At 41.6% G+C, this 12,604-nt stretch overlaps 1 protein-coding gene across 12 annotated transcripts in view; it reads right to left on the bottom strand.

Moving 5' to 3' along the window:
* Positions 1-12,604, bottom strand: part of nfic (nuclear factor I/C) — a 149,795-nt gene that overhangs the window by 22,064 nt on the left and 115,127 nt on the right. For 4 of the 12 annotated variants that reach the window (XM_083554981.1, XM_083554990.1, XM_083554985.1 and 1 more), the window contains exons 7-9: positions 8,452-8,562; positions 6,331-6,515; positions 994-1,153 (exon numbers count right to left, since the gene is read on the bottom strand). In XM_083554981.1, coding sequence (XP_083411107.1) covers positions 994-1,153; positions 6,331-6,515; positions 8,452-8,562 — 456 coding nt within the window. Of the gene's footprint in view, positions 1-993; positions 1,154-6,330; positions 6,537-8,451; positions 8,563-12,604 lie in introns of all 12 variants that reach the window. The other 8 variants (XM_083554986.1, XM_083554979.1, XM_083554987.1 and 5 more) reach the window with 4 other exon arrangements.

Genomic DNA, 12,604 nt, shown 5'->3' with positions numbered 1-12,604 from the left:
CGAGTCGAATATGGCTTTATACATCAAGCCAAATATGGCGTTCTGGATAGAGCCAATTATGGCGTTTTATATCGAGCCTAGCGATTACAAAGAAAGGCATACGTGTTTATCAGCATCTTTTCTGGGGAAATTCCAAATGAACACAAGCTTTGCATGCACACGTGATGCACATTTACTGTTCTTCACACGGCTAAACCCAATCGCTCACACGTTCACAACCTTATCGGGAATCTATAACTATTAGGCCAGAGGACGAGCTGCATGGGCGGCGCTCACTCTAATCGCATTCCCCGAGATGAGAAAGGTGCAGGCCACACATCATTTGCAGCACTGTACAATAGATGTGTGTGTGTGTGTGTGTGTGTGTGTGTTTAGCTCTGCTCAGCATTCCTTAATAAAATTACACTTAATAACAGAATCTATGACAGACTGCCTGGTCATCTAAAGCACGCAGCGCTTTAGATGTATTGTTTTTCCTGAACCTCGCTGTACGTATAATTCTTTAGGATCCAACAGGAACATGTTCACAGATGAACATTTATCCACTGAAAACGTTTCATTGACTATAGTGCAATTTGCTCTTTATAAATAAAAACTCAGTGAGACATGAGCAACAAGGATAAGAGCAGATCACCAACTCTGAGCCAACCATAAGAAGGTGCAGAATCATTACCTCAGAAAACTACAGCATTTTCTCTTTCGGTCCTGTTTATTCTATCACTTCAGATATGCAATTCTTATGAATGCTAATTGATAACGTAGTTTGTGTTACGTGATCTGGTGGCAAACATTTCCGAAGTCTCCCGGAACGTTCTCTCATGAGCTCCGGAAATATGACAATGTTCCAAGGTGTTGCGTGTGAATGATGGTGTTGGGTTCGAATTAATTAAAAATTCACGTCATCAAAACTCGGGACTGTTTATGTACAATAAGGACTAAGCTACGTCTCCAAGCAGCCGGACATGTGAGGGGAGCAGGCGGTGAGCCACTTACTGGGGGAGGTGGGCGAGGTGTCGGCTGCGTCTGGCGAAGTGCTGCTGGGTTTGGAGTCGGGGGGCAGCGTGAGGCGAGGCAGGGCCGGGGGAGGCGGGGGGGCCAACATCTGAGAGGAGATGTAGTGGGGGGGGACCTTCACCTGACCACTGCCATTCAGCTGAGGGAGAAAGAGAGAGCAACGGTCAGCCAGCACCTACTGTATACAGCCCAGCTCGGGGGGCCAAACATCCGCATTAACACTCTAAGCTGCTCTCTCTCGCCCGCCGCCTCGCTCCCCTCTCCTCCCCTGCCTCATTCCCAATTACTTTCACCTAATCCTTTAGAACTAATATTACATTTGGTTTTACTGCTTTCGGTTACACTGCAAACTGCTTATCTGGTTCAACGATATTGTTTTCCACCAACTTGCTAAAAAACGAGTGGCGTGACAACGGAGTCGTGTATTTTCAAACTCGGAATCATTAGCACTAGCCAATTGTTTAGCGCTCTATAATCCGTATCGGTAGCATGATTTTAAACAATAGTGGGCGTGGCCTAGACTGAATATTAACCCTCAGCTATACGCCTGGAAACACCGGGAGGAAAACGCTAAAAAAGCCGTCCTTCTGAGGTCTGGCTCTAAAAAGTTCCTCGACCTCAGCTACATCATTCCAGTTCAGAATTCTCAACTATGGATATTAGAAATATATTTGACAGGTATCTTTAAAAAAAATATTATCTAACCATTCACTGATTCTCTCACTCAAACAGTAAAAACCTCCTGCTGATCTTTTTCCCCACACCACACCATCAGATCGGACCACATCACCCCTTTTTTTACCCCTCTATTTTTTTTCATAGATGTCTGGATTTCTATCCTCCTTCTTCCATACTTACCTAGTTGTCCTCATCTGCTCATTGGTGCATCTCCATACTTATTACCTCATTATCTCATTTTATTGCACGTCTAATGTGGTGTATCCGGTTCCTTGGATAAGTAAGGGATAATCCAGGGCTACATGATTTTAATGCATAACGAGGTGCTGAAGAACCATTCAATTAGAAAACCAGTGGATTATCCCATTTATCCCATGGTCACATGTCAGATAAATGAACAGTGTCGTTGCTGTTGGCAGTGCAAAACTGATGGAAATAGAAAAGAAGCGTGGTTGATAATAGTTGGCTATTTTATATGCGGGATGTCAGATCTAGAATTCTCCTGCCCTAAATCATATACAGCGATAAAGTAGTGCCATAAAGATTACATTTGTTTGAGAGAGAGAGATTACGAGTGAGAGTCTGTGTCACGTCTCTACTAGGGATGGAAAGATTCAAGTTAATGATGTGATGCATCGTTTAAAAAAAGTGTGCGTCGGATACACGCTGGCATTTGTATCCTGATGCATCTTTTTTGAACATATTTGCATCAGTACAAAACGATTTATTTATATAATGACTAGTTAATGCGCTATACTTTTAGCATTTAGAAAGTGAACAATAATTCGGTAACTGTATTTTCTATGTAGGTTGATTTCTCGTCCTGAGAGACACATAGAATACAGATCAGCATGGCAGAGGTAGAGCTGCATGTTCCTGGAGACAAAACAGGAAAAGAACATCTGGTTTTATTTCATCTTTTTATTTTTTCCACTACAAACGCCTGTTTTGTTAAAATGGACGATTTGCTGTCTGTCTGAATCAAATGAATAAAAGTCAACTGTCTGTACTGTATTAAATTGCATAGCATCATATTTTGTTTGCATTGCATCGTATTGTGATGAATAGAGTTGAAATCGGATCGCACTGCATCGTAACAGGGTGAATCGGATCGCATCCCACCGGTAGCTGCTTCATACGTATCTTTAATGTATCGTATCGTTGGTTATGCATCGCGATACGAATCGCATCGGCCTCAGTTATGGATATGCACATCCCTAATCTCTAACAAACAACAAAGCGGTTGATGTTAACTCCTGCTGCCGTTTTTCGTTATATATGTCTAATAACATTTAGTTGAACTGTGTTATTATATTACAGCTGATACTCATATACTCATATATACTCATATATACAGAAAGTCCCCAACTTGAAAATATGTAGTATAAACTTTACAGTATATATGTATACGTCTGCGGGCATGTGGACAAGCGCCGGTTTGCGAGTGTAGGGCGGAGAATACGCTACGTTTGCCCGCTGCGTGAAACTTACCATTTTGATAATTTTGTCGTAAAGCTATCGTCATCATAAGAATATTAAATCTATATACCAGTATATTGTATACACTAATACACATATACTCTTATTCGATAATATTATGTTTTTTTTTTAATTAGGACATGAAATTGCAGATCAAATTGAAAAATGAGCATGAAGTGGAACAGCCGCAGCTCCAGTTCCAGTTCCAGCTCCAGGTCCAGGTCCAGGCTATGCCCTTGATGATCAAACTCAAGAGTGTGGTTTCATGGTAGCTGTGGTCGGTGTGTAAGGCGGTTTCGTAAAAACCCACTGTATGTGATTAAAGACGATTTGGTCCAAAATGAGGTTTTGTCCAACACTTCAACTTTAAAAGATGACAGAGCCGTTACGTTCTGACATTAAGGACTTATATCTTCTTTTAAACTGCAACGGTCATGAGATGTTTTGGGTACTGAACTCGAGGTCGAAAAAAAAAAAACTTTGAGTAATCCATTGATTGAGCTGAAACAGAAATTATTATTAATTATTAGTTATTATTATTTGTATTATTATTAATTATTAGTTATTATTGCAGCAGGTGAACTTCTAACGTATATGAGTGCGTTTGGGTTGGAGTGGAAGATCTCCTGCTATAGAGCTCAAACCCTGGTCAACACATTTAGGATGAATTTTTGCACGCTAACTGCAACCCAAATCTCCTCACCTCACCTACATGAGTACCTGACTGTCCTACCACCCTTGTGGCTGAATGAATTTCTACAAGCCCACTCCAAAATCTAGTGGATCTCCCCAGAAGATGGGAATGGGTTGCCAGGTGTCCAAAAATGTTTATACATTTCAAATACATTTCTATAGGATTTCTTCTTAACATGTTTTGTAATCAACAAAGTCTAGCTCCACCCCCACACCCCCTCTGTCTCTCTTTCACTCTCCGTCAGCAGATATATGAGACACGGGGTAATGTTCTAGGCGGATGTTCTGTCCGATGGCTGCATATCAGTCGCTCTTTCTCTCTCTCGCTGCCTGGTTGCATCCATCCGTCTGTCTATCCCTCTGTCCTCTGGCCTGCGCCTGGACCCTGCTACGCGACAACACTCGATGCGTGAGTCAGCGACATCGTGGGCCGCCGCTGCTGTCCTTTGTGACTGGCTGGCGGCAGTCGCACTGCGGTGGGGCGAATTTCAATGAGACTGCAGGACAGGCCAAGCCTGACAAATGTCAAATCTTTTTTCCCCTCACTCTCCCCCTTCACTCTGTCAGCGTCAGCATTGCTGCCAGGCGCACACAGGAATCTCCTCCTTCAAACGCGTACTTCCTTCTGCTCTCTGATCCCTTTCTCGCTCTCTTCCTTCACATCTAGCTTTCTGTCTGATCTCACCTTCTAGTTCGTGCCCTCCTGCTTCCCACATAATGAAAAGGCTTTCTGACTCAGGATTTTCTTTCCTCGCCGCTTATCCCTGGAGGCAAACTCTTTGAAGACAGCGACTCCCTCCGACTGCAGTTATTCGAATATCAGGAGCAGTGCAATGAAACTGCAGAACTGGTGCACGTTTAACCTCCGGTTTATCTCTGAAGAACGAAATCAAGTCCTATCTACACTCCTGTATTGCTTCTATGCTTCAAACACATTCCTATAGTTTACTGCTGAGAGGATAAGTCTCTTACAGAAGTTTGGTGATTCATCAAACTGGATGGCTCTTAACTATCTGTTCCTCCAGGGGCGCTGTAACTTGGCTAACCTGCACTCTGAAAGAAAATCATTTTCTTTTTTATTTATTTGTATTTTTTTTGCTACACGATTTCTCTTACACATATTCCACATAAATGAGCTGGTAAAGTCTGGGATACCGCTCGAAAGGTCTGGCCCCCGAAACAAAACCCCACCCCCAACCCAGACCTTTCGAACGGTATCTCAGACCTTACCAGCTCATGAATTTATCTAATCACAGTACTGCTGAGGCTTAAACAACAAGTCCTGCTGAGGTATTAGTAGAGAGAAGATCAGCACTTTTTATTTCAGAGAGCTTTTAAATGCTAGGGAAAAAAAAGCTTAGTGCTAAGTGTGTGTGAGTGTGTGTGTGTGTGTGTGTGTGTGTGTGTGTGTGTGTATGGAGGGGTGTTGTGGTAAGAACGAGGCGAGGAGGAGGGAAATCGAAGCCTCCAGGTCTGAACGCGTCTAGATGTCTGTGGTCGAGTAACTTACGATCGGGTTACAATAAACACAGTAAGCGCAAGACACGACGAGCGTTTATCTCGCATACGTGTACATGCCTGCATGCACCACACACACACACACACACACACACACACACACACACACACACACACAGGGCCACTTCATATATGTTTTATATACATGCATATGTTGCTTTTGTTTCTACACAACAAAAACACAACAGAATTGGTCAATGAAAGTATGGAAGAAACGCCTGTGGAGTCCAAATGGAACCCAAGAGTAGAACTTGTGTAAGACCAGGAGAGAACAGGAGTGAAGATGTTAGCAGACTGCATCACCCCCACAATCAAACGAGTTGGAAGTGTAATGGTTTGGGGTTGTTTTGGAGACATTCCCGAAAAATGAAAGGAATCCTGAATCGACACGGCTACAGTTCCGTACTTTAACTTCAATTCCGTCTGGACTGACGTCTGGACAGGCCGTCTGGACTGAAGCGTACGCCTGAGCAAGACGTCGGAGCAAAACATCGTCTGGAGTGACGTCTATCATAGAACGGCCTGCCCGGTCACTGGACCTAAATCCTATTGAACTGCTCTGGGATGAACTCGATCCAAAGTTTTTGGCAAGTTTTACTAGAAACATGTCAAAATATTTCAGCTAAATGTTTGTTTATTGGGAAAAAGTTGGATTTTTCAATGAAAATATAGTTTGGGAACTTTATATATTTGTTTGGTCAAAGGAAATCTTCATATTGTTACAATGGTTTGTTGCATAAAACCAAAATGCGTGTTTCTCAAAAAACCATAAAAGACTCAAAATATGGAATTATGGATGGCTCAGAATTGTGTCCTGTTCTTGTTCTACACCCTTTTTTCATATGTCTAACATCAATACCAACTTCACAATTAAATCAAAGTTTGGGAGTAAAAAAAAAAAGTACAGTTAGATTTATTTAGTATAATAAAGTGGAGCTCCAGACTTACCGGACTGGGCTGCTGATTGGACGGGTCGCAGGCCATGGTGACCAGGTCCTTGAGCGGGTCCTGTGAAGTGAGGTGGGGTGGGTAGCGGATGGCCGTGTGGGGGAAGTAGGTGGAGGTGGGCGGCGGCAGGATGGGGGCCGTGGAAAAATGCAGCGAGGACGATGGGTGCGGACTCCGCGAGATACCTGCTGGGAAACACAAACCTACTACTGTTAATCTTGGGTCAGTTCAGAGCCGATCTGATGTTACATGCTCATGCTTTCGCCATCCCTCAAAACTCTACAGCTGCCCAATGGATGTTTTTTGTTTTTTGCACCACCCTGTGTAGAAACTTTGGGGTAAAATCCATGGTAACAGTCCCTGAGATGCAACAATCATAAATCCTGAGGTTGGTATTGTATGATTGTTGCTGTATCTGTGCAGCTCCCACAATGCTTGAGCATCAAAGGTCTCCAAGTCTTTCCTGCATTACATTTAAACAGCCCCCCCCCTGACTTCATGTTTCTGCAACTCATTTGTTTGTCCTGGTTGTCAGGCCTCCGAGATCTTTATTCTCCTAATCCTCCTGGAAGGACCAATTTTCAGCAGCGCTGATTCCCGTAACACGCTGCGACAGCTGTGATTTTCGGTGCTAACGCGCTGTTGGCGGAGACATATGGCGGGCGACGCTCCACCGGTTCACTCAGGCAGCCGTGCTAATTGTTGCAGCATCGTTTGTGCAGATAGTGGAGCAGTGCCAGACTACAGATTACGCCTCATTGTCCCAGACACAATTACTTGTCAGAGAGAGCAGGACTGTCTGCGTGCTGCTCTCACAAAATCTCGCAATAAAGCGCCTCATATCGCACACACATACACACACACACACACACACACACACACATACACACACAGGCACACGAATTGCACTTCCTGGTCCAGACAGCCTGTCAGCAGCACCGTATTAGTCTCAATATACACTCGATACACCAGTGAGCACTTACTTGTGCCGCACTATGCATCTGTCCTGTAGGGCGGCGCACTGATTTATGGACGTTTAGCGCTAAAGACCTTCTCGCTTTAGTTCCAACTTACAACCAGTTCCCATTTACTCAAGAAGAAGAAAGTAGTGAAGTGCTAGTGAGCGCATTCAGCCTGAACAGGTAGTAGGACTGCTAGACTGTCAATAGTGCTAGTAGGTTCCAAGTGAGTTCTGGGTTTCGGGTGAGTTTTAACTGAGTTCCAGGTGAGTTTTAACTGAGTTAAAGGTGAGTTTTAATTGAGTTCTGGGTGAGTTTTAACTGAGATTCAGGTAAGTTTTAACTGAGTTCTGGGTGAGTTTTAACTGAGTTCCAGGTGAGTTTTAACTGAGTTCCGTGTAAGTTTTAACTAAGTTCTGGGGGAGTTTTGACTGCGTTCTGGGTGAGATTTAGGTGAATTTGAGGTGAGTTTTCTGTGAGTTTTATCTGCTTTCTAGGTACATTCTTGGTGAGGCCTAGGTGAGTTTTATCTGAGTTCTCTGAGTTTTAGCTGAGTGCTTGGTTAGTTCTAGGTTAGTTTGATATCAGTTCCCTGTGAGTTTTAGGTGAGTTCTTATAAATTCTAGGAGAGGTTTAGGTGATTCCTAGGTGAATTTTAAATGAGTTTGAGATTAATTTTAAATGAGTTTTTTGTGTTCTACGTAAACTTTCGGTGATTCCTAGGTGAGCTTTTTCTGAGTTCTCTGAGTTCTATTTGAGTTTTATTGTAGTTTTATGTAAGTTTTAGCTGAGTTCTCAGTGAGTTCTTTGTAAGTTGCAAGTGAGTTTTTTCTCATTCTAATATAATTCCCCAAATTTCTTTTGCAGATTTGATGCAAAAATCAGGCTCTTATTTTTCTTATTTTTCTTATTTTATTTCAGGGAAGCACGTGATCAGCAGCTAACATAAGCTAACTTGTAGTTCGGTTCTCTGCTACAGTAAAAATAAAATGTTAAAAGGCTTGGTGGAAGCACATCTTCCTTCCGGTTGGCTCTCTGGAATTAAGGGCTGGAAGTTTTCATGCTCTTCACAAAAGCAAATGAAAGTGGACTCCTTCACTGTACACTTGTAGGAATTTGTGTGTGTGTGTGTTCGTGTGTGTGTGGTGTGTGTGAAGCTCACCGCTGTGCACTGCAATGACAGGTCTGTGGTGTTGTGTGAAGCTGCCAAGGCGTGGAGAACTCTCCTGAGGAGATGGACTGTCCATCTCAGTCTTCTTTACCGGTGAGATACCTGATAGACATGCCATAAAGGTGTGTGTAAAAAAGAGAGAGAGAAAGAAAGAGAAAGAAAATAAACAAATTAGCAGTTAGCATTAGGTGTAGTGGCAGTACTGACCACCGGGTGGCACAGTGTGTATTAAAAAAGGGAAAAAGTGCATAAATTTTTATGATGCTGCAGAGAACTGCAGTGTGTATGGGATAATTGTGTGTCCCTGTGGATTTCCAGTGAAGTGTGTGGTGTGTGTGTGTGTGTGTGTGTGTGTGTGTGTGTGTGTGTGTGTGTGTGTGTGTGTGTGTGTGTGTGTGTGTGTGTGTGTGTGTGTGTGTGAGAGAGAGTGCCAGAGAGACTTAAGATGCACCAACAGTGGACTCAAAAACATATAGGTCACATATAGTATAAAATAGTGCCGCATAGCTTAACACTGTACATAAGCTGGTATTTGCATATTATCCTTACAATGGATATCTCGCAGCAATCTAAGAAATGGGTGTGTCTTTATGACGCACACATCACATGACACACTCTTGAAGTAACCCTGTAATACAAACTGATAGAGGATTGGAAAGGAATTGTAACTACATTTGTATGTGGGCGTGGCAGTGCCAATTCTGCCCGATTGTTAGTAGTCAGAGTTGTAGCGAAGACAGGACCAGGACCAGCTAAGATGAAATCAAACTTGCTTCTTTACTGTACGACACCTCAAACATTAAAAAAATTCAACACATCACATGGTGGCAAAATTGTCAAAACTATTTTCAAATTTAGAAGGCGTGGCCTAAAGTTTAAAGGTGGGGTTGTATGGTAAATTGAGATTGTTGATTTATTATTTTAGACTCGGGAGGCATGGCCTAAAGTTTGAAGACAGAATTGTATGGTTGATTGAGATGCTAAATTATTATTTTAGAGTCAGTAGGTGTGGCCTAAAGTTTAAAGGCGGAGTCGTTTAGTTGATTGTGGCGATAATTTAGTTCAAATTTTAAACTTCTCAGACTCCGGAGGCGTGGGGTAAAGTTTGAAGGCGGAGTTGTATGGTAGATAAAAGCAATAATTCAGTATATATTTCAGACTTCATGTTTTAAATTTGGGAGGTGTGGCCTAAAGTTTGAAGGCGGAGTCGTGTAGTTGACTGAGATTATAATTTACTTTTCAGATTTCAAATTTCTCAGACTTGAAAGGTGTCGTCTAATGTTTGAAGGCGAGGCTGTATGGTAAATAGAGATGAGAATCAAGTTCATATTTCAGACTTCATGTTTCAGATTTTTGAAACGTGGCTTAAAGTTTAAAGACGTAGTTGGACGATTGATTGAGGAGGGGTGGCCTGAAGTTCGAAGGCAGAGTTGTATGGTAAAATGAAAGGATAATCGACTTAATATTTCAGACTTGAGAGGCGTGGCCTAAATTCTGAAAGCAGGATTGTATAGTTAATTAAGATGATAATTTGTTATTTCAGATTTAGAAGGCGTGGCTTAAAGTTTGATGGCGGAGTTGTATGGTAGATTGAGAGAATAATTTACTTCATATTTAAGAATCCGGAGGCGTGGCTTAACGTTCGAAAGCGGAGTTGTATGGTAGATTGAGACAATAATCTAGTTCATATTTCAAATTTCTCAGACTCTGTAGGTGTGGCCTAAAGTTTGAATGTGGAGTTTTATGGTGAACTGAAAGGATAATTTACTTTATATTTTAGACTACGGAGGTGTGGCTTAACCTCCTAAGACCTGAGCTTTGGTTTGGCTTGCATTTTAGATTTCTTCCAGTTATTTGGGGTTAGGAAGAACCAATAATTATAATAACCATATATTTTCTTTGAACATGAAGCTCTTTTTGGGAAAAAATGATGTCACTTATGTGGACACTCAGTCTGTATCTACAGAAAACAATAAAGACACCATTGTGCACAATGTCCACGTATGTGGACACCCAGGTCATAAGAGGTTAAAGGTTAAAGGTGGAGTTAAAAAGTTAATTGAGGATGATAATAAAATGAGAATTATTATATATTTCAGACTTAATTTTTCAGATTTTGGAGGCGTGGCTTAAAGGTCGAAGACGGATTTGTATGTAAAGTTTGATGGCAATGTTGAATAGTATTTGAATTTATTTGATTTTATGTATATAAACAAACTAAACAAAAATTATCTGCACATTCTGACTTTTGTGGCTAAACTGGTAATAATACACGTTCCTTAGATGTTAGCTATCTTTAGCCTTGCCTCTTTGATCCCAAACTAAGGAAGCAAACTCCCCGCATCGTATATAAATGTGTGCTCATGTAAAAAAAAAAAAAAAAAACAACACTCCAAACTTGCTGCAATCGTAAACACTGCACATTAATAAAAATGTTTCTGAAGAGAGAGACATGTGTCGGCCCAGCTGCTGCTCTGTCTGCTCTACTTCTCTTCTCTTATTCTCCCTTTGTTTCAAAGCAATCAGCCAAGGAGGCACATTAAAAAAAAACCTTGTTGGAGCTGTCTAGACAGGAAGTAAGGTGGGCGGGGCCGTTCTCATGCACAACGTCCCAGCGAATTGCGATTCCACGACGGAGTCTAGATGCTAAGGGAATGCTAATCACCTACAGCTAAAAAGCTGCCCGCAGCCAAGGACACCTTTAACTATAAAACATATTTCACGAAAGCTTTCCGAACAACATATTTATTGGATCCATTAAGCTTTTAAGTCCTGAGCTTTCCACCTGGGCTCTTAATAAAACAGTCCGGGCACAGAGGTGTGAGGAGCCTGTTAGCTCTAAATGTAGCAAACACCCCAAGAGTTGCCTCATGTCTTATTAATTGTGTTTTATTATTTATTATTTATACCGAGGACATCCAAAGGATCAAAAAACATGTATGGAGATATGTAGGAAAACAAAAAAGTGTTAAATAACCCAGCATACGGGTTTATGTTTTAACTTGTCCAAAGTAGCTAAATTTAGCTTTAATAACAGCTTGGCAGACTCATGGTATTCTCTCATCACATTCACAAGGTAGTCACCTGGAACGGTTTTTAGTTTAAGTGTTCATTTGTGACATTTCTTGCTTTCTTAATGTGCTTCAGACTAGTGTTGTTTTAAAAGTGTGAGTACAGAGTCAATAGCCCTGTTAGTGCTACGACAAAAATTGTACAAATTCATATTATGGCAAAAACAATTACTTAAGAAATGAAGATCAGTCAATCCAAAAAATGTCAAGAACTGTAAATGCATCCCCAAGTCAAATTTTATCATTAAACAGGGTCTTATGAGGAGCGTCACAGTAAAAGAAGACCAAGAGCTACCTCTGCTGCAGAGTATAAGTTTATTAGAGCTACCAGTCTTAGAAATCAATGGGTTACATAAAGCTTTACGGAATTCAAATGGCAGACATATTTGGACATGAACTGCTCAGAGAAGACTGCGCGAGTCAGGCCTTCATGGTCGAATTGCGGCAAAGAAACGATTACTTCAGAAGAAACAACAAGCAAAAAAAGACTTGCTTGGGCCAAGGAACACAAGGAATGGATAATAGATCATTGAAAAACTATCCTTTGATCTGATGAGGCAAAATTTTAGATTTTTGCTTCAACCACCGTGTCATTGTTAGACATTCAGATGGTAAACAACTGGTTTCTGAACATATGGTTCCCACTGTGAAGCATGGAGGAGGCGGTGTAATGGTATGGGTGTGCGTTGCTGTTGACAATGTTGGTGATTTAGTCGAAATGAACTGTTCATTTAACCAGCACGGCTACCACAGCATTTTGCAGGGACATGCTATCCTGTCTGGTTTGCAATTAGTTTCACCATCATTTGTTTTCCAACCGGATAATGACTCCAAACACACTTCGAGGAGCTCGTAAGAGCTATTTGTTCACGAAGTAGAGTAATTTGTGGAGGCATGCTACATCTGATGACCTGGCCTCCACAATCACACGATCTAAATCCAGCTGGATCAGAATGGTTTGGATTTAAATTGGCCCAAAGAGTGAAGGAAAAGCAGCCCACAAGCACTCAACACTTTTGTGAACTCCTTATGATTGTTAAAAAAATCATTCCAGGTGAAATAAAAAATATTAA

This window comes from Silurus aristotelis (assembly GCF_946808225.1).
Source record: "Silurus aristotelis genome assembly, chromosome: 11".
Lineage (NCBI taxonomy): Eukaryota > Metazoa > Chordata > Actinopteri > Siluriformes > Siluridae > Silurus > Silurus aristotelis.
This window is presented reverse-complemented; position numbering and strand designations above follow the sequence as displayed.